At 40.7% G+C, this 22542-nt stretch overlaps 1 protein-coding gene across 3 annotated transcripts in view; it reads left to right on the forward strand.

Moving 5' to 3' along the window:
* TCAIM (T cell activation inhibitor, mitochondrial) overlaps positions 1-22542 on the forward strand; it is a 44837-nt gene that overhangs the window by 6589 nt on the left and 15706 nt on the right. For 2 of the 3 annotated variants that reach the window (XM_067561831.1, XM_067561832.1), the window contains exons 3-7: positions 2318-2453; positions 3143-3296; positions 4645-4897; positions 9478-9600; positions 16051-16148. In XM_067561831.1, coding sequence (XP_067417932.1) covers positions 2318-2453; positions 3143-3296; positions 4645-4897; positions 9478-9600; positions 16051-16148 — 764 coding nt within the window. The remainder of the gene's footprint in view (positions 1-2317; positions 2454-3142; positions 3297-4644; positions 4898-9477; positions 9601-16050; positions 16149-22542) is intronic. The other variant, XM_067561833.1, reaches the window with a different exon arrangement.

Raw genomic sequence — 22542 nt, forward strand, 5'->3', positions numbered from 1 at the left:
ACAACACTTGTTTTAAAAAATCAATAATAATAAAATTTAGATGGGGACATGACTCTGACATCGGATCTTGTTTTAATTGTTGTATGGAAAGGCATTCACATGAATGAATCTGCCCAAGTGGTGCAAAAGAGATTTGGAGACAACTGTAAAATGTTATGAATTTATGCAAGTTTTATTTTAATTCGACTCACTTTTTAATGATTTTGGAAAAGAAAAGATTTGTCTCCCAAAGACCAAATCATCTGGTTGTTAACTTCATATTGCACTGACTTTCTCTTAAGTTACTTGATTTTTCAAAATATCCACATTCGCACAGATCTCATCTTGTAAAAAGTTCTTGTATTGTCTATGTTGGGTTTGTTAATGATGGTTTTACTAGGTCTCTCATAAAATTTGAATTAATTGTGACTTGACTATAGTGTTTGTTTGCAAAGACATTTTGAGAGTGCAATAAAACTTGATTAATTGATATCCCTTTTGATCATCTTATTTCAGTCTTGCAAAATTATCAAGATAATTTAACAGCCCAGGCATATATTTCGCTACCTACCTCCTCCACAAACACACACACCCAAAAAAATCTGTTAACCAACTTCTGCTATCGGTTAGGAGCAGACAAAAATAAATGTTTGACAGTTTATTCTCCAGTAAAATTACTCACCCCAGGAAATCAGGTGAATGGAGTTTTATAAGGCTGTCTTGTTAATTATTTTTATATGGTCGTCATTTCTATGTGAAGAATATTCAACTATGCCTCTTGTCTTTCTTTATTCACCTATCTTGATTTAATCAGTTTCTAGCCATACTATAATTTTGTCTGTCTTGTTTTTAATTCTGCGAAGTTTTTGTCTATAGTTTAAATGAAAGACACAGTGTAAATTTAAAAGCGTTTTACTGCTGAACAGAACTGAAGTCCTCTTCATATTAGTTTCAAACTGAATGTGAATGCTGATGGAAGGAAAACTGACTTCTGGTAAATTAATTAGTAGACTATGTGAGATGATTTGGGAAGGAGAAATTCCATTGTCAAATTTACCATTTGCATCCTGGCCTTGGTATTTTTAAGTATGCTGTCCTGTTCATTTAACACAATAACGCAGACATCCACTTCGTACTATGGTCAGAAACCTCAGTGATCTTTTACCCAGAATTCGCCTTTTCTTCTAATTTCTCTTATCTGCCATGCAAGTCTGCTCTTTGTCATTTCCAGAATGTTGCCAGAACTTGCCCTTATTTCAGCTCTGCCTCCTGAGAGCTTTCTGAGGAGATCAAGAGTGCTGTTGTCATATAACTCTTTGACTCCAGGAAATGGAACCATATCATATTCATTGCATCTTGTTGGTTTTAACATCAATTCAGAATTGTAATCCTAGTATTTAGAAATCTCTATAGCCAAAGACACATTATCTCCTATTTGCCCACTATTTGCTCTTACAACCTTGAACTCTTTCTTTTAACTTTCCACAGTTGAAGCTCACCCTTGAACTTGTGCTTTCTGATCTATCTAGAATTTCTTCATCCAAACACTCCTTCACTTCAGATCTTACTTTAAATTATCTTCTTCACCTATGATAGATTTAATTTCAAAGTCAACATTCTTCTTCTTCCCCCTCTTCTTGCATCCTTCCTTTCCTCACTCTCATTTTAAAATAACAAGCTTATTTTTTTTCACTCCAGTCTACCTCCTTGCATCATTTTGTCTTCTATAGAGGAGTATGCTTGGGAAATGAAGTAAGTTTGCTTGGGTTTAAAAGTAGCCCTGGGCGTGTGGCTCTCAAAAGAGAACGTGGGATCCCTTTTCTGTGTTGAAGTATGATTATTTTTTTAACCCAGAACTGATGCTTTGTTTTTAAAGTACTCTTCATCCAAGTATAGCAAGTGCTTTACAAATATTAAGCTTCTTAATGAGAAGATTCGAAAGTAGCTATGGATATTGGCTTTCAGAAACACCGATTTCAAGATGGCAGCCCAAGTACCTCTGACTATTCCAATCAACAGTTTTTGAAAGAGGTATTTGTGTGGAGAATTTCATATATTACCATATAACGGGTCCCTTACCTTCTCCAAATACGACTTTTTGAATGCCACTAATCAGAACCATTAGCATCAGCCATCTTTGAAATACTGTGGGCCTGCTCTGGTTAAAAGGATTTTGTAGATCTGATGGGACAAATCTGGCCTTCTAGTACAGCTTATTTTTAAGTGATTGCACTTTGTGAATGTTTGCACTATTTGATATAAATTACATAAAAGAAATGTTACCAACTTTGTCATTTGGTGGTTACTTTACTACATTAAGCTTTTATTACCTTGTTAGGTTCTGTCTGGAGAAACTATTGCTACAGTGGATTCTTCAGGCAAGAGCTTTGTCAGGGGCTGAAGCCATCAATGCTCTCAGACCTTTCTATTTTGCTGTGCATCCAGATTTCTTTGGCCAGCATCCCAGAGAAAGGGTAAAAATATACTTTTGATTCTCATGGTGTTTTACATGGTGGTCTATGAAGAATGGAAGTATTTTATTAGTGTAGTTTTTACACTGTTAAAGTTTGATCTACCATTTGTAGAATTAATATGGTTGATATTGGAGATTAAGAAAATACACCTTTAACAAGATAATGTCCAGCAAATTCTCATAATTTGGACAAAGTATATCAAAAAACTCTCTAATCTGCCTTTTATTATGCATTGCTTTCTCTAACAATCTGGATTCTTGAACCATACAAAATATAATGCAACTCTCAATTTTATATTTTTTAAACCTGTGACAGCCTTGAAAAATGGGCATCACTGGACAAAGAATTACCTTTTACTTTTAATCAAACCTAATTCTTTACCTGTTTTTGGAAACTATTTTGAGCAGTACTATATATACTTTAATTTCAGTTTACCCTTATTTACCATCAATTTAGCTATTCATGCAATGAAGACAATTTTTTAAAGGAAATTACTCATTCACCTTTCTAATGAGAATACATTAATATGTTGTAATGGAAATATGAACTTATGTTTAAGATATTTTGAAACTTTTCTTAGTTATGGCTTATTAAACTAACAGTGTTAGCCTACTTTTAAATAAATATGCTATGTTGAGAAAGTGGGCAAAATTTATTATTTACAGAGGCACTTATTTTGTTTTCTTCAGGAAATCAATGAAAACTCTCTTAAGAGGTTAAATGGCTATTTGGAGAATCTCCAGAAACCAGGATTTAAGTCTTTTAAACCAACTCAACTCACTTTTTATGTGAGAGAAAGAGAACAAAATTCCTCCAGTGTCCAAGAATCCTTCAGTGCTTCAGGTGCTTTTTTTTATTTGATAATTTCTTTTGCAAAATTAAATGCTGAAAATCCATTCTATAGTTTTGTACTCCTCACACTTTTATAGTATCTTATCTGATACCCATTCATGTCAATTGGCATTGGATCAGGCCCTTGAAGGCCATCCCAGATAATTACGTTTTTCTAATGAAAAAATCTTTATAGCAAAAGAGTAGTTATAATGGCATTAATGCAACTAGGAATCCAAGTTTCAGTAAATTTACAATGAAATTGAAATAATACCCTGAAATATTTACCAGGTATCAATGCCTTTAATTCCATTCTCTGTATATAATTTGAAGATAGTTTAGGGCATTACTTTTATTTTCTCATTATTTGGTCCAGATGCGGTATGTAGACTATAACTATGTAGAAGAAGTGTTGAATGACCTAGAGCAGCAGAGGTACCTTTCAAAGAGAAATCTATAGATTTAAATTACTGTTAGTTTAAGAGAACATAGGATGATTCATTGGCAAGTCTGGTATACTTGTCTCTGAATTTTCCTCAGATTTCTTACAATTTTGTCTAATGAAGTATTATACTGTTCGTGAAATGTATTTTCATTTATGTTCTGTATTTTAGTAGTCAGAAAACTCTCACAAAAATGAATTTTTAATGATCCTTTTGCTAGAAGAAAATCATACTAGCCTGCAGAGTAAAATAGTGGTATACTTGAGCCATTTAGATACAAGAATAAAAGGGTTTTTCTAGTAGTTAGAACAGGGGTGACCGATCTAGGTAGTTCTGTTCCTGGCTCTGCCACTGACTTGCCGTGACACTGTGCAAGTGCGTTAACATCTTTGTGCATCAGTTTACCCCTTTGTATAACAAGTGTAATGCTTGCCTCCAGAATTTCATTGGGGTTAAGGCTTACTATTTGTGAAGTGGTCTTAGAACCTTGCATGTCTACAGTGCATTTAATCCAAAGTAGTATTTTTTATTAATGAATCCTACATAATGGGCTCGCAGACAAAACTGTCAGTTAAAGCAATAGAAGTATTTGTGTCTCTTCGTATTTATTTTCTATTTGTCACAATTACAGATAAGCTTCATTCTCACCCATTGAGCCAAATAGTTGAAATATCCTATTAGTTATAACTCTGGACTTGTACAATTGTAAATATTAAACTATATTCTGATGTCTTCTGCCATGAAAATAGTTTGAAATCTACAATCATTGTTAAATAAATATTATAATTTCACTGTGAAATTTATCATATAATGTATGGTTTGTGTTAGCTTTGTTTAAGACAAGAATGAAATGCATCTAAAAGCTCAGCTATTCAGTTAAATACAATATTAATTGGTTTGAGGGTTGCATTTTATAGGTTTTCGAGCTGTCAGTTTTACTTTGCACACCAGGGATCTGCTAAGCACGGTATTAGATATCCTCAACTCCTGCAGCTTATCTACTGAGCATGTCCAGAGCTTGAATGCTAATGTGAACTCTCAGTCTCACAGAGAAGTAAAAGGGACATTCTACAGGCCTATCAAATGGGACAAGACTTACTACTCATTTACTGGATTCCAGGATCCTGAGGAAGAACTAGAACAAGCCCAGAAAGTGGAAACTACTCTAATGTAGGTAAAGGTTTTTATTTAATTAAACTAGTTTTTTAGTATACATTAAATACTCTGATTTTAATAGTGGTAAAATAGGGAAATTAAAAATGTTGACACTGCTAAATTTTTATCACTCCAAGTATTGTTCCCTACCCTATAGAAATGTAATTGAAGGGTGCTCAAATGAGCAACTGCAGTAATCATAGTCTCAGGTGAACATGGGCAAAGAGGCAAGGAATATCATGGATCATAGGCAATGATTGTTTCAAATGTGGATGTGTCTAATCCTAGTTTTTCATTGGTTTGCTGTGGAATACCACTGTAGATTCATCAGTGAAATCAATGACAGCTTTCAGGTGTTCAATACTCTATGAATCTTGTAATTTACTTATATCTCTTGAAGCACCAAATAAAAGATATAAATCTATGAAAATTAAGACATCAGTTGTGCACCTTATAATACAGCTCTATAAAAATGTTCTAAATCTTTATTCCGTGGGGGTTTTTTTTGTGGTGCCTATCATCTTTTTGTATCTAAGCTTCTAACATCTGTTTCAGTTTTAGGGCACCATCTTAAATATCTAAAGGCAATTAATATATGCAGTTAACTTACACTAAATGCATTACATTGTGATTTAGAAATCAAATGCTGAAAATTGCTTAGTACTCTTAATTATTTATAAACCCTGAATGCGCTTACTACTAATTTCTGAAGAAATAAATGCTGATCTTGAGACACTTTAAAAATATAACTGAATTAAAACAGAAATAGCATTATACAATTTAATTTTTATTCCTTTACTATAATAACGCAAAATGTGTGGTATTTATGCCAAGTGCCAAACTAATTGGCGCAAAAGCTCTTCATGGCAGAGAGCATGGTACCTAGCACATAAGGTCATTTTGCTACTTTAAAACACACAACTAATCTATATTGTACATGAGATTTTTCTGTCTGTATGTAATTGTATGTCGTTTTCTTCTATATCCTGAACCTGTTGTGGTTACTTCATAATTTGTATGAATTGTCACTTGAAAATGGACCTTTTTCTTGTATCAGTTTTACTTTCATGCTTGAGTTTTGTACTTTTTTTGAGCATTGGAGTATAATATTGTTCTTGTAAAAACAAGAAACTGCAATCAGTTGTGTATAATGGGCATTTGGATAGCTGAAATGGTTTCAAAGGGTAAATTGAGTATAAAAGATAATTAATTATCTCTAAGAAATAATTGATTGAATCTTTCTTTGAAAGCTCAAATATTTTTCCAGTTATAGCAAAAGCTTTACCAGGTTTCTGACCAGTATTACAAGCACTATTTACTGTTTTGGTTTGGTTTTTTTGTGTGTGTATACTAAAGATAACATTTCTTATAGATCCATATTATGATTAATAAACAATATACATTGTTGATTTAGGACATGTCTACACTGAGACTTCACACCCTGTCCTGCTGCGTATGAATCTCCAGCACATTAGCTTGCCTCACACTGACTGGTTATGCAGACCCTGCTACTGTGTTGTAATAGTTTCACAGTGTGCTTTGACATACTGCACAGCACTGTAGATCTTTTATTGTGCAGTAGAAGGGTCCACATGGTCAGTGAAAGCCTGGCTAGCTAGCGTGCTGTAGATTGACATCCTGGCTTGCCACTCAGTGGTCGCTGTGTGGGCAAGCATCCGAGAAGTCAGTCTGCTGCCTGAAGTTACACCAAAATTCCAGTTCAGTCAAAATACCTTCCTGTGATGGAGTGAATCCCCATAACTGGCAAGTAAAGGTTAAAGACTAGTTAGGCACATTCACTACACATGGGTGGGAATTAGATAGTTACTTGTCTGCCAGAGAGGGCAGGGACAAAAAAGATTAAGCAATAACTCAGCAGACACCTGGGCCTTATAAATAGGCTGGGAGAGGTCAGTTTTGGAGACGGAGCCATAGGGAGCAGGTAGGCTTGTTTCTGCAAAAGGCGGAAGTGCCAGATACTGTTGGAGGCTCGGTGGAACGGTGCTTGATGCCAGAATCAAGGAAAGGCAGGGGAACCCCAGGAAAGAGTTGAGCACAGGGCCCAGAGGATAGATTGATTCTTTGAGACTTTGGATTACACTTGAACATTTATGAAACCGGAAGGGGTTTGGACTAGTGACTTCTCAGCCTGAGGGCTGAATGGCATGCAGATAAGCAGCCTGCAGGGGAAGCTATGTGGTCGTAGTGCCCCTCAGGTTTGGCATGGCTGGTTCTGTCTTCATCTATGGCGGGACGGATGGGCCAAACCTGAGTGCTGCTGCAGTATTGTGCCAGGTCACAATGCTTGTAGTGGGCGTGGAGCCACGCTAAGCCCCACAAGATGGGAGCTACGACTGCTGTGGGGTGGCTCAGTGTAGACTTCATTCAAATTCACGATTACTGTGAACACTAAGGCTATGATTTTGGCATAGAGGTCACAATCATGGTGAAATATTGGCTAAAATGGTATGGATTCAGCTCAGAAAACAAGCTGTTCATAAAAGATGTGGCATCTGGAAAAGTTCATATCTGAAATATCACTAAAATATGGGATGTGATATAGTGGAATAATTTTTCTCTTGTTACTTTAGGATTGTAAAATAACTCTACTATTACTAGTGTATATTTGCATTTTGCTGTTCACATTTTTGCAGCACAAAAATAATGGGCTAATTTTAATACTGTAGATGTGATTTTAATTGTATTTATGAGCACTGCATGTAATCTCAGATCTTAAGTCTTATCCTCAATGGACGTTTCTCCCCTCGCTTTTTTTTTTGGTTCAGTGGACCTGATAAAAGCACCCACAATTTTAAAATCCTGAGCTGTTGGACTTGCTTCATGCTGTCCCTGCTTAGATATTTAGCTTGTCCTGTTTCTCCTTCCACCCATACCCATTTGCTCCAGAAGTCAATTCATTCCTGATTCTTATCAAAGATGAAGGGACCCACTACTCATCGGTGTTCATCCTAGCTCACGTGAGGTATCAAAGTATTTAATGCCTTTTCTCTCTCCCCCTGCTCTATTATATCCTTTGGCTCTGGTGTCAATTTCCTTAAATTTAAACACAAAAAATCTTGTGTTAGTCTTCAGAGGCACTGACATCTGACAGTTGTTTTAGAGCTGCTAGTATAAACCACACCAGTCTTCAGGCCTCTCTATTTTCACTCCCCTCAGCTAGAGATAATAGAGCTGCATCTCTAATACTACCAGAGGTTTCAAAGCAGTTTGTGTCACTGTTGGTGCACAGCTTTTAGGGAGCTCAAGTTCTCTCTTGTAGGTACATCAGAGGCATTCAGCAGCTTCCATTCCTTATGTCTCATTCCCTTTGGAACATTACTGAGCTTCATAGACTGCCCTTAATGCAAGGGCATTTTCAGTGCTCTTAAGGCTTTGCTCCTCCCATTCTGAAAAGAGAGCATCTCACTGCTGCGCTTTGTCTTTGGAGCACCAGTGGTATACCTGTCAGCACATTTTCTGGATCGTGTGTTGAATGTGGTGTGTTTTCTGTCTGCTTCCCTTTCTCTTTCACATTGAAAAGGCCCCTGCAACTTTAAAAAGGGTGAATGTGGTCATACAATGTCCCTCACAGATAGGCATGACTGCTGTTCCCCTTCAGTGGGGATCACAATTGACTAGGTGATGAAATGATCACAGATGTCAGTGTAAGCCATTAGGTCTCAGAGGGAGTTCCTCCTTATAAATTCCAGTGCTTTTAATAAGTCTGGAGAGAATCTGGTCCTCAAAGCAGTCTAAAGTTTTAGCTTCAAATGCGTCAGAATTGATACCCTACACTGAGTTGGCATTGTCTGTAGTGGTGTAGGTCTGATGAGATAGATGCCATCATTCTACTTCCATCCTTTCAGAGCAGTCAGATAGATGTCCAGTATCAATATTGCTGTAGTGCAATGAGCATGTCCTCAGCACATGCAACTGGTGGTTCTTGAAACTGACTTTTGTGGCCAAATGAGACATAATAATGCTCCCATAGTGCTTAAACTCATTCTGTACCAATAGGGCTCATAAGACTTTCAACTTGTAGCTGACTTTGCCAGCTATTATAGCTATAGTTTTGAAGTAATTCACAATAAATTGACAGTCTTTGGGTGCACTGAGAGCTCTGTAACACAGGTCCCTGATGTCAACATACACAGATGGAGCTTCAATGGCACTAAAGTGTCAGACTACTGTTTTGTCATGCTGTAGTTGGTACAAAGACTTGGGAAAGAGCTCGAACACATTTCATTTTCATAAGAGTGGTCAAGTTTTAGTATTTCTTTATAACCTAGATTATTTCAAAATATGTTTTATCCATTAAATCTGTTAAGATGCTGCATTTAAAAAGTTCATGAACTTGACCTTTGGAAACATGATTCAGTGACTGATCTGCAGTTATCTGTTTGTTATACTATAATAGAAATGTTACACTAAAAATGTCCTATTTACTCTTTTCAAGAAAACGTGATTCTTTTAAAACATTACCTGATCTGGTAACTTAAACATAGTTCTTCAAGTTGACATTAATGTTTTTAACTAGCAGTATAACGTGCCTGAGAAAAATTATCTTGGACAGTCATATATTTTCTTTTTTCCAGCTCATGGTTATATAATAGTGAAAAGAGTGCAATAAAGAAGCTGAGAAACAGCTTACCACTTAGGGAAGAACTAAACCGTTTAAAAGGTGAACTCACTCATCAGCTACAGCTCTCTGATATCAGGTAATGAAATACAAGAGATATAACTTAAAAGAGTCAAAACAAGCATAATTTACAACTTTGAACAGCCACTGTGATGGTATACAGAATCCCTAGGATACCACCTGCTAGCTGGGATACCACTGAGCCCTCCATCTGACCAGTTTGGACTCCCTCTCACACTGTGATGCTGTGAAAAACCACAAACCTCTGACAGGTATTGCACTTACACAGCCCTCGGCAGGCAGAGACCACACCCATCTTAGTTCAATGAATGCTTTCCAGCCACTCACGAACCAACAATAGAGACACTCCAGCTGGCTTCCCTGCCCGGGATCCCAGGACTACAACGTATAACCTTGGTCAAAAAGCCTGACCATTAAAGGTTATTATCCGGTCCTCCCCATCTCAAAATGAAAGGAACTTGCACCAGTTTTTGTTACTGAGCAGTTTGCCTAAACACTTCACTCAAACACAGTGGTTAAGATAAAACATTTTAAGATAAAACATTAAACAAGTTTATTAACTACAGAAAAATAGATGGTAAGTTATTATAAGTGGCAAGTGTAAATGGATGAAAAGTAATTACCAGATGAAATAAACATAAAATTGCAGTCTAAGTTCTACACAGTAACATGTTTTTGAATTAGCAATGTCTCATCCTTGTTAGCGGGTACAAGCAGTTTCTTAAACACAGGCTGGGCAGCCTTCCCTGCCTGGGACTACCCCTCCCTCAATCCACAGTAATTTTGTTTCCAGATGCTCCTTCAGGTGTTGAGTTGGGGAAGAGAGAAGCCAAGTGATGTTATGCTCCCTCTTTTATAGTCTGTTTCAGCTTGCTAGAACAATCAAACTTGTGGTGTCTTCATTGTTCAGTCAAGCTCCATGGTGAACATGTGTCCTGGAGCGAAGCCTTCACTGTAAACAATTCCTAATAGTGGAATCTATTCCTGAATGGGTAAGAGAGAGCCATTAATGCTGTCTGGCTACTCTGTTGTTGTGTCTGAAAGGCTGCTTATGGGAGTTTCCCACCTTGCAACATGTTATAATATGTTCAACAATGTTTCCTAACTTCACATACAAACTAACAAGATATTAATGTTCAGCAGATCAAGACATTTAAAATATTACCAAACAAGGCATACCTTGTGCAGAACATGTTATAATTACATGACTGTGGTGAATATGGAGTTTCTGGGTGGGTGTTACAGCCATATAGACTAAAAACAAGGTAATACAGTTAAGCTTTAAAAAATTTATTCCGTAAAAATGTCTATTTTATTTGTCATCATAAAGTAGATTCCATTGAATAAGATTATATTTTCATCAGAAATGTATGGGACTAAAAGTTTGCATTTACAATTTCTCAATTAGACCTAGTCTTGTTTATAAGTCAGGAGATTATACTGCCTAATAAGATGGTCGCCAATTCAGGAAAACCCTGAAGCATGTGCTTTGGTTCTGTTGTCAATAGGACCTAATCACGTGCTTAACTTTAAGTACTTCGCTGAATAAAATTGCTTTCCTGAATTGGGGCTTGAACTTGCTTATATAACCAATTTAGCTTAGTAAACATCTGCAGCTTCTCTTTCGATGCTGCATATGGTACTTGTTGACACACTGTGAACACTTAGTAAAAGGTATTATCCAAAATATCAGAAACGAGTTCATGGAGAGAATATTGTTGTAACTTTAAAAAGCAGGCTGGGTTCTGTACTTGGGTTTCTTTACTCCAAAATATTTCTTAGAAAATACAATTCATTACTATCTGAGAACAAAAATTTATCTCTTCAGGGTGTAATATTTGAATTAAATAGCTTTTAGGTTTGTTTAGTGCAATAACATGGAGTTTAAAGCCAGAAGGGACCATCAGATCATCTTGTCTGACCTCCTGTATATCACAAGCCACCAACACCACCCAGCAGCCACACACTAAACCCAACAACTGAAATTAAGTATTACAGCCCACTGGAGAGTAGATTATGTGCCACAGGCAGAGATTAGGAGGGACCAAGGTGCACCAATGGCAGTGAAATGATTAAGTGAGAGAGACCCAGATAATCTTGGCAAGTGACCTGCATCCACACACTGCAGAAGAAGGTGAAAAACTCCCAAGGCCGTAGCCAATCTGACCTGGAGGAATATTCCTTCCCAACCTCACATATGGCAATCAGTTAGACTCTGAGCATATGAGCAAGAGCCAGCCAGCCAGGCATTTGAGAGAGAGAGAATGCTTGGTGCCATCTCAGGGTCCTAGTCCTCCCTGTCTAATGTCCCATCTCCAGCCATGGCTGTCCCTGATGCTTCACAGGAAGGAGATTAAGAAAACCCAAAATCCATTAGGGTGGGGGGCAGTTGGGGAAATATCCCTTCCTGACCTCTGCATGTGGCTGGCTGAAACCCTGAAGCACAAGTTTTTAGAAATGTCAAACAAACTGAAAGTGAGCCCCAGGGGTGTTGCCCTCTACTGTCATGAACAACCCTATCATACAATCTCACTCATAAATTTGTCCAGCTCCCTCTTGAAAGTAAGTTGTTTGTTTGCCCCCACAACTTTGCAAGGAGGCTTTTCCAGAACCTCATCCCTCTCATGGTTAGAAACTTCTAATTTCCAGCCTGAATTTGTTCATGGTCAATTTATATCCATTTGTTCTTGTGCCAACATTGTTCTTTAGCTTAAATAGCTCTTTACCCTTCCTGGTATTTACCGCCCTAGTATATTTATAGAGAGCAGCCTTCTTTTTACTAGAGTTAACTAGCCAAGCTCTTCCAGTCTCCTGTCATAGGATTAGGCTCTCTATTCCTCTGAACATCCTAGTAGTTCTTCTCTGCACCTGTTCTGGTTTGAATTAATCTTTCTTGAAGATAGCTGACCAGAATTGTATGCAGTATTCCAAATGAGGTCTTATAAGTGCCTTGTACAATAGCATTAATACATCTGTATCTGTTCTGGAAATGCCTCGCCTGATACGTTCTAGGATCGCATTTACCTTTTTCACAGCTGCATCATACTAGTGGCTTATAGTCATCCTGTGATTCAACCCACAGACCCAAGTCTCTCTTCTCCTCTCTTGCTTCCAACTAATGAGCCCCTAGCTTGTAGCAGAAATTCTTATTAGACCCTAAATTCCTGACTTTCACTTTGTACTACTGAATTTCATCCCATTTTTGTCACTCTAGCCTTCAAGGTCATCCAGATCTTCCTGTATAAAATTCCCATCCTCTTCTGTTCTTATTGACAATGCCTCCAACCTTCGTATCATCCACAGATTTCATTAGTGCGCACCTACTTTTTGTGCCAAGATCATTAATAAACGTATTAAATTGTTTCTGAGACCAATCCTTGAGGAACTCTACTAATAACCTCCCTCCAGTCCAATAGTTCACCTTTCAGTGCAACACATGGCTGTCTCCCCTTTTAGCTAGTTCCTTATCTATCTTACAATTCCCATCTTTCCTAATTTAACTAATAATTTCTCATGTGGTGCCATGTCAAATGCTTTACTGAAGTCCAGGTATATTAGATATACTGCATTTCCATTTCTAGACACTCATTTCTATCAACCATACTGCCTTCATGCACATGTTCCATATTATCATCCTTATTGAAAACCAAGTTAAAGAATTCATTTAGTTTCTGAGCCATATCTAGATAATCTTTAATTTCCTTCCCGGCCTCACTGCGTAGCGGCCCAACTTCATCCTTCCTTATTCTATTTCTATTTATACAAACTAAAAAGATTATTTTAATTTCCTTTGCAAGAGTGAATTCATCTTGACTTTTAACAATTCTCATTTTATTCTATTTTACTGATCAACCCCTTTTTCCCATTCCTTATAGGCTCTCTGTTTACTCCTAATAATCTTTTTGAGGTTGTTATTCATCCGGCTGGGTGCGGAGCCTTTCCCTATGAGCTTTTTCCCTTTGCTTGAGATGCAAATTTCAGATAACTTTTACATAGTGTCTCAGGTTGGTCCCCTGAGAGTCATTTCCAGCCTCAGTGGCTGACCACAACTCCAAGTTGTCTTCACCACCCTGTGCTTTATTATATTCCTTCAGCAGGCCACAGCCTAGAGTGTTATTCATATACTGCTTACAGTCAGTAGCCAGCTTCCCCATATGCTTCTGGGGAAGGGTACAGTATTTGCAGCAGTCAGTCCTGTCTACTTCTGCCTTCCTTCAGGTTCCCTGTTCTCCTCCCTAGCACTTCCTTCCTCTCTGCTTATACAGTCCCAGCTGCAGGGTTTCTTCCACCCAATTAGCCCCTGAACTGTATCTTTACTCAGTTAATTAGCACCCTCTGCCAATTACATGTCTTCCAGTCAGGTCCCAATTAATGAATACTGGATTTGAGTGACAGGGTGCTGAGTCAGCTTCTGACTCAGAATGCCCTGTTAGAAGTTGATTTTGAAGAAATTCCAAGCCTCCTCCACATTTAAGTCTGAGTTCTTCAATCCAGTTGACTTCAATTAATTCCCTTAATTTCCCAAAGTCTGCACTTTTGAAATAAAAAATGATAGTTGATGATCTGGTTTTGATTATCCTTCCATTTAATTTAAACTTAATCAGCTCATGACCACTCGATCCATGGTTATTTCCTGACTAGCTCTTCTGTGAAGTCCTCACTGCATAGTAAAACCAAGTCATAAACAAGTGATAGAATCTTTCTGATCACGGAATGAACTTTGCTTGTTTGTGCTTTTTAATGTTTAATTTCTTAGTCTATCAAAATACTGTAATGCTATATTGTTACATTTTATGGAACGCTAACAACATTTTAAATGAAAGCTTTACAAGAAATGCAGCTTCCTGTTCAGAAATTTTTCTAACTGAGAAGTAACTGTATCTTAATGGGAAAATTGCTACTTGCACCTCCTACAGATCAATAATAATATGTTTGGAGGTTTTAAAAGTAAATAAAGGGCTAGATCCTCAGCCATTCCAAGCTTATGCTTGGGACATCTGAGCAGAGGGTGCAGGCAGGCTCTAAGCCACCTTTTTTTTTTGTCTCTGATCCCGGAGCTATTAAGGGCCAAAGCAATCTCAAAGCATAATGTGGAGCAGCTCTTAGGCTGATCTGAATAATACCTGTTGTAGTTGTCCCATAAGTGCCCTTGTATGGTACCATCCTTCTGTGCCCTTGATGCTGAATTGCTACACTGGCTTTATGCCAACTGAGGATTCCCCTATTCTGTGGGAACAGTCAGTTCCACATTTGAGGCAGTTTTAAATATACTGAAAAGGGGGCCTATGAAAGCTGAAGATCTGGCCCATAACTGTAAATTGTGTTCACATAATTCTGAAGATATAGTGACCAAGAAACCACAGAGTTTAATTGCTATACAAAACTTTATCCTTAACTTTCCTGTTCTGCGTCAGTGTTGAGGGGATCTCAAAATGGTGAATTTTTTTTTTTTTTAAATATACACATGCTGAGGTGAATTAAAGTTAATGTATTTTTGTGGTTTTAATATAGGCACACTTTTTGATAGCAGCAAAAGTTATCCTAATGTCTCTTAATTAAATATTGTAAATCATAAACATCTGTATGAATCCAGCTGTGAATGGATAACCTATTCAGGCTGGAAATTCAGAAAAAATGAAGACACTGCTTTCTGCAAGATATGACACAGGGAATTTTTTAAATACGTTTTTCCTCACTTACAGTACATGTACATAACTTTCAATACCAGTACAATAGTTCCCCTAATAGCAAGCCAAATTGATCCATCCAGCATATGATCTAAACACTGGGCTGTACTCTTAGGAGTTCAAGGGGAAAGAAATCCTTCCTCCTGCTTGGCTGTGGAGCACCTGTATAACTGAGTAAGTAAGGGATAGTTACTAGTAAGCACACCTACTCAACTTTATGCAGTTGAACGTAATCCAGTTGAAGTCAGTGGAGCTACTCATCGCATAAAGTGCATGTGTAAGTGTTTTTTAGGAACAAAGCTGAGGATGCAGTAGCCTTCACTTTCCTAACCTTTTGTCCTCTTCTAAGAAATCAGTTGGTTTATAAATAAAACTTTTGTGCTGAATTCCCTTCTGTGTATAGGAAAAATGCAAAGAAAGTATACAGAGAAACAAACAACTGCTTTTTATCTATCCAAGTTATATTTAGTTTTTAGCTTTTTTTCTAGTTTGCTTTCCTCCATTTCACCTGCACCATGTTGAATGTAGCACCCACTGCAAGAGAAATTCTACATTTTCCATTTTAATTATCTTAGTTATTAGTTTAAATACAAAATTTGAGTTGCGTATTTCTCAGACCACTTTTTGCACATTCCCAGTATGGTCATTTGCTATTTACTACTCTCCAGGGAGTTTGATTTTTGTTGCTATGAATTACTGCTTTATTGTAAAGCTCTTAGCACATTTTTTGGGCACTATCTTATTTTTTTTTAAATCCTTTTTATAATGCTCTCAGTTTTCACTCCATTGAGTGAAATATTCTCAATTGCATTTTTCTTTAGATGGCAAAGAAGCTGGGGTATTGCCCATCGTTGTAGCCAACTACACAGTCTAGGTCGTTTAGCTCAGCAGAGCCCAGAAGTACTAAGGAACGCTAAAGGTATATTTCCTATTACTTTTCTCTCTTATGTATCATGATATATTAATCATGTAAGGACAAGCATGAATCTTATGGTCTTCCTCATGAAAAGAACAACCTGCCTGTGTTAAGAAATGATCAGTGATACATAGCAGTTTATTTATTTCATACAGTTACTTAAAAATATTGCCTAGTAATTGACTACAACATCAGGATTTAAAAGCACGTATTTCAGCTTAAAGTCTTCATATAAGACTCATTTAAAGATAGTACCTTCAGATATTCAGAAATTCACAATTTAAGGTATTCATTATGTCTTACAGTAATATAAACAGATATGTATATTATTTTTAATATCCATGACAAGTGAAAAATAAAGCCACATACAACATATCAAAGTGAAAGCATAATATAATTATAAATGTGATTCTTAGCATTTCTTGTTACTGTCACATTATATAGCTGACATTAATTCATATTAGCCATATTAAACACACACACTTACCTGAAAGTACACTCCTTGTAATTAAGCAGCCATAGACGCAGTATATTTGATTATTTTTTTTGATTGGCATACTGATTTGTAGACTGTTAACCCTTGCTTCAGTGTCCAGAATTTTTAATCTTTACACAAGTCAACTGCATGCTTCTAGATACTTAGTTTTACCCTACTTGCCTGTGAAACATTTTGGTGTGAGAGAGCAGACACTTTAGAATCTATAAGGTTCCTATACACAATCCCCTTTATTCATATGGCCTATATGGACCTGGGCATAATGGCCCATCTCTTTGCATCCCTTCAGAGAAGTATACATGTAGGAACCAAGATGTATTGTCATCAAGTGCCCCAGATCATCTCACAAGGGTAGCAATGGCTGGTTTTGAAGAGGATCCTTTGGGTTAGAAATGGGTGAGTCATTAGGAAGTTATTTTCAATAAAGGGTTAGACAATCCATCCTCCATCTCTATATCTCCTGACTAGATGAGACTAGAATCAGCTTTTGACTTACCTCTTGATGAATACAAGCTGTTTAAGGTTTATTGGATAGACAGGTGAAAGCACTAACTTTGCCTGTTAACTATGGAGGGGAAATCCCATAAATCATTACACAGTCCAGACAAAAGACTAAGATAGCTTTTTCTGTCCATGATGGACTTCTGGAACTTACCTAAGATCTGTGGCTCTCTCCTTCATCCATGCCACCAGGTCCAAGAAGGATGATAAACTCTAACAGATGTCCCAAGCAGGACAAAAGTACTTCTACCAGAACCAGATACTTGGTTCCCTTGTGGTCTCTGCTGCCCTTAAAAAGAGTAAATTGGTGCAGTAATTATAATCTTTCCTTGGGAACAAGAAGACAAAAAGATGGACCACTAGCTCTCAGAATAGCCAATTACCTGGCCAGTAGGGCTTGTAAGAAACTTGGATCAAGTAATCTTCTTCGAGTGATTGCTCATGTCCATTCCAATATAGGTGAGTGCACACTACCATGCACAGTTCCCAGAACTTTTTTCCCCTCAGCAGACTCCATAGGGTCGGCTCTGGTGCCCCCTGCAGTCCCACGCACATGCTGCGGTATATGAGGCACTGCCGACTCTACAGCCCCTCAGTTCCTTCTTTCCAGCCATGACAGTTACTGGAACTAGCCTTGCTCTTTGCAAGTACCATTCCCCATTGTTTCAACTTTGTTCTCTGTTCTTTTATCTCTTTAAGTAGTGTTAGTTAGATAGAGTAGGAAAGCCCTCAGGGACTTAGGGTGGCCGGGCTATGCCCAGGTCACCTGGCTTTAAGCCGTGTGCCTTCTGCGGGATGGCTTTCCCACAGAGCGACCCCCACGGCCACTGCCTTAGGTGCTTCGGGGAAGAGCACAGAAAAGAAAAATGTAAAATTTGTAGGGCTTTTAAACCAAGAACTCAAAAGGACCGAGATATTCGGTTAAAAGCCATTCTAATGGAGGCAGCGCTCCGCCCAGCCTCTGAACTGAGCTGATCTACGTCAGCGCCGAGCGTGACCTCGCTGCAGAGCGCGCCCCGGCACCGACTTCGACCCGGCGCCGAAAAAGAAGAAGCGGTAGCACACGGAGTGCAGATACTCCCCTGCGCCGCTGGTAAGGGTAAGGTAGAGTTTGGAGATGCACCAGCTACAGCCCATTGAGTCCTCTCCGGTGCCTGCATCTCCGAGCAGGGAGCCTCCCCCGACTCCTGGGAGTGGGGGAGTGCCCCTGCCGGCACCATCGACACTGGAGACTTTCCAGGCGGCAAGAGCCCTGCTGGCCTTGCCTACGCCACCTCCACCCCTCCCTCCCCCCCCCCCCCCCCCACGCTGGTGTCCTGGGGCAAGCCGGCGTTGAGTCCCCCCAAAGGGTGGTGAAGACCCCTGGCAGGGGTGGAAAAGTCTCCCGCCGGACAGCCATCGAGGGTAGAGCGAGGACGCTCCCCTAACAGCAGCTCCGAGTCCATCTCGTCGAGTAGATCCTCCCCTTGGCACCGAAATCAGTCCCCGATACTGGAGGCAGCACAAAAAAGGCTGCACTGCTTGAGGTCAGCCGTGCAGCACGGGGATGGTTCCAGGTCCCAATCCCTGGTACCAGGGAGATCGCCCACAACCAGGTGGCGCAGGACCAGATCACAGTCAGAAAGTGGAGCGTGGTGCAGAATCCGGTCGCCCTCGCGGAAGCGCAACGCCTGGTCAACAGAGTCGGGATCAGCACTGCCACGCTCCTGACGACACTGCTCCCATTCTCCTAAGGGCAAACGGCACCGGAAGTCGTCGGTGCCGAAACAGTGTTCGATGACTTCGAGCTCTTTGGAGCGCTCCTCCGCTCCCTGGCACCGATCGAGGAGGTAGAGGTGGTCCTCGTTGTCCTCCACGTCGGAGGCATCGAGAGGTCGGTCCCCGGCACGGAGCAGCACTGTGGGCCAGAGGTGGGCTTCAACATCACCGCTCCAGAGGCTCGGGGTCCCGAAAGGAGGGTAGCGGGGGGGATGCTCATAAGACCAGCCGACGCCCCCACAAGACACCCCAGCCGGTGCTGCAGCCAGACCCTGGTTGGCCACAGGGTCTCTGGCAGCAACAATGGCCTTATTGAGGCCCATGGGGTGTCCAAATAGGACCAGGGCTACAGTCCGTCCCATCATCGGGGCTCCAGTCTGTGCCTCCTGCACTGGACAAAGCCCATAGAGACCATTCCTCGGACGAGGAATCGGACCCAGGGGAGGGACCCTCCATGGGTGCACCTCAAGGGGGGGGAACAGTCACAGATTGCACCTTGGCAGTCCTCTTCCTCCTCCTCCCCAGATGAGGCCTCCAGGGACCATGTGGCGCCACTGAGGGACTTCAGGGCACACCAGGAGCTGCTTAAGAGGGTGACCTCTAACTTAAGCCTGGAGGTCAAAGAACTAGTGGAGAAAAAGGATACCCTCTTCAACGTGCTAGGGGCAGAGGACCCAGCAAGTGTGGCTCTGCCTGTCCATGACAGGGTCCTTAAAATGGCCAAGACCCTGTAACAAACCCCTGCCTCAGTCACCCCTACATCTAAGGGGGCCGAGAAAAAGTCCTATATCCCGGCCAAGGGGTTCGAGTTCCTGTTCACCCACCCAGCCTGGGGAACCCTGGTGGTTGATGCGGCCAACCAACAGGACAGACAAGGTCATCAGAGGTCCACTCCCAAAAACAAGGACAAGAAGAAACTGGATTTGTTTGGGAGGAAAGTTTATTCAACAGCAGCCCTGCAGTTTAGGATTACCAACCACCAGGCCCTGCTGTGCAGGTACAATTTTAACTTATGGGACTCCCTCAGGCGGTTCGCTGAGGCTTTACCCCAAGACCATGCCGCAGACTTCACCACAGTCCTGGGCAAGGGTTCACAGTGGCTAGGGCGGCACTGCAAACCTCCAGCGATGCAGCGGACTCGGCAAGTAGGGCAATGGCGTCCGCCATCACCATGAGACGCTGCTCGTGGCTGCAGTCCTCAGGGCTGTCGCAGGAGGTGCAGCAGTCAATTCAGGACCTCCCCTTTGATGGGTCGGGCCTGTTTTCAGACCAAACCGATGCTAAGCTGCACACCCTTAAGGATTCCAGGGCCACGCTCCGCTCACTGGGCCTGTACATGCCCCAGGCTACCAGGCGGCAGAGTCGGCCCCAGGCACAGCAGCAACCATGGCCTCCACCTAGGCCCTTCCAGCCCAACATGGACAGGGACATAAATAAGGGGTTTAGGAGGTGGAATTAGCCCCTAGCTCGTCCCCAGCCTCCCAGCAGGGACCCCCCAAGGGGTCGGACAATCGAAAAGGGCAATTTTGATGGTGCGCCCAAGGGTGGCACCCCTACCGCCCCCTCTGGATCCGCCCCACCCCTTCCTGCACAGACTAAGACCCTTCTATGCAGAATGGGCAAGCATTACATCAGACCATTGGGTCCTCAGGATAGTCCTTCGGGGCTATGCCCTACAATTAACATCTACCCCCCCCAACAGCCCCTCCCGTCCCTCTTCAGGGACCCCTCTCACAAGCAACTCTTCTTGCAGGAGGTGGTCACCCTCCTCAACCTGGGAGTGGTGGAAATGGTTCCCCAAGACAAAAGGGGGAAGGAGTTCTATTCAAGGTACTTCCTCATCCCCAAGCGAAGGGGGGTCTGAGACCCATATTAGACCTGCATCGTCTAAACAAATACATCAAACGACTCAGGTTTCACATGGTCTCTCTAGTCTCCAAGGATCACCTGTCTCCATGCAGTGCATCTCTGTGTGGATCACATCCTGCGTCAAGTGCTGCTATGAGCAGATGAATGTGCCGCTTCCAGGTGTCATCACAGCACACTCAACGAGAGCTCAGGCCTCCTCTGCGGCCTTCCTGGAGAGAGTGCCCCTGCAGGACATCTGCAAAGCTGCCACCTGGTCGTTGGTGCATACCTTCACGTTCCACTACACCATCATCCAGCAGGCGAGAGAGGACACAGGATTCGGCAGAGTGGTGCTGAAGGCAGCTCACTGGTAACTCCTACCCATTTCTAAGGTATTGCTTTTTAATCACCTATATTGGAATGGACATGAGCAATCACTCGAAGAAGAAAACAAGGTTACTTACCAGTAACTGATGTTCTTCGAGATGTGTTGCTCATGTCCATTCCACAACTCACCCTCCGTCCCCGCTGTCGGAGTTGGCAGAAAGAAGGGATTGAGGGGCTGTAGGGTCGGCAGTGCCTCATATACCGCAGCACGTGCGCGGGACTCCAGGGGGCACCAGAGCCGACCCTACGGGGTCTGCTGAGAGGGGGAAAAAGGTTCCAGGAACCGTGCACAGTGGCGTGCACTCACCTATATTGGAATGGACGTGAGCAACACATCTCGAAGAACATCAGTTACTGGTAAGTAATCTTGTTTTCTCTTGTGGACTGTATTCTAGAAAACCTACATTCTGAAATCAAATTTCTTGTCCAGGAAGGATCAAGCATCTCTAACCACTTTCAGGTTAACATATGACTCCTCTGATACAGCTGCTTGATCTGTTGCAATAACTGTTGGCCAGCACACATGGCATCACACTTAGTCTTTCTCAAGATTCTCAGTTTTGAATAATAATTCTTTCACTTGAGAATTCAGACTTATTTAATCAAAAGACACGTCCTATGTTGTTCAGCTGTCCTGTGTTGATACAAAACTATTCAAGATAGTTAAGTTCAAAGCAGACAGTGAAGAGTTACAAAGGGAACTCACAAAATTGGGTGACTGGGCAACAAAATGGCAGATGAAATTCAATGTTGATAAATGCAAAGTAATGCACACTGGAAAACATAAGACCAACTATACATATAAAATAGAGTCTAAATTAGCTGTTACCACTCCAAAAAGAGATTTTGGAGTCATTGTGGATAGTTCTCTGAAAACATCCACTCAGTGTGCAGTGGCAGTGAAAAAGCTCACAGAATGTTGGGAATCATTAGGAAAAGGGATAGATAATAAGATAGAAAATATCATATTGCCCCTTTTTAAAACCATGATATGCCCACATCTTGAATACTGAGTGCAGATCCGGTCGCCCCATCTCAAAAAAGATATATTGGAATTGGAAGAGGTACAGGAAAGGGCATCTAAAATTATTAGGGGTATGGAAAAGCTTCCATATGAGGAGAGATTAACAGGACTGGGACTTTTCTTCTTGGAAAAGAGACAACTAAGAGGAGATATGATAGCGGTCTTATAAAATCATGACTGGTGTGGAGAAAGTAAATAAGGAAGTGTTATTTACTTCTTCTCATAACACACAAACTAGGGGTCACCAAATGAAATTAATGGACAGCTGGTTTAAAATGAACAAAAGAAAGTATTTCTTCATACAATGCACAGTCAACCTGTGGAACTCCTTGCCAAAAGATGTTATGAAGGCCAGTACTACAACCAGGTTCAAAAAAGAACTA

The sequence above is a fragment of the Emydura macquarii genome, unplaced genomic scaffold (assembly GCF_026122565.2).
Source record: "Emydura macquarii macquarii isolate MOO-44397 ecotype Brisbane River unplaced genomic scaffold, CSIRO-AGI_Emac_v2 contig_2422, whole genome shotgun sequence".
NCBI lineage: Eukaryota > Metazoa > Chordata > Testudines > Chelidae > Emydura > Emydura macquarii.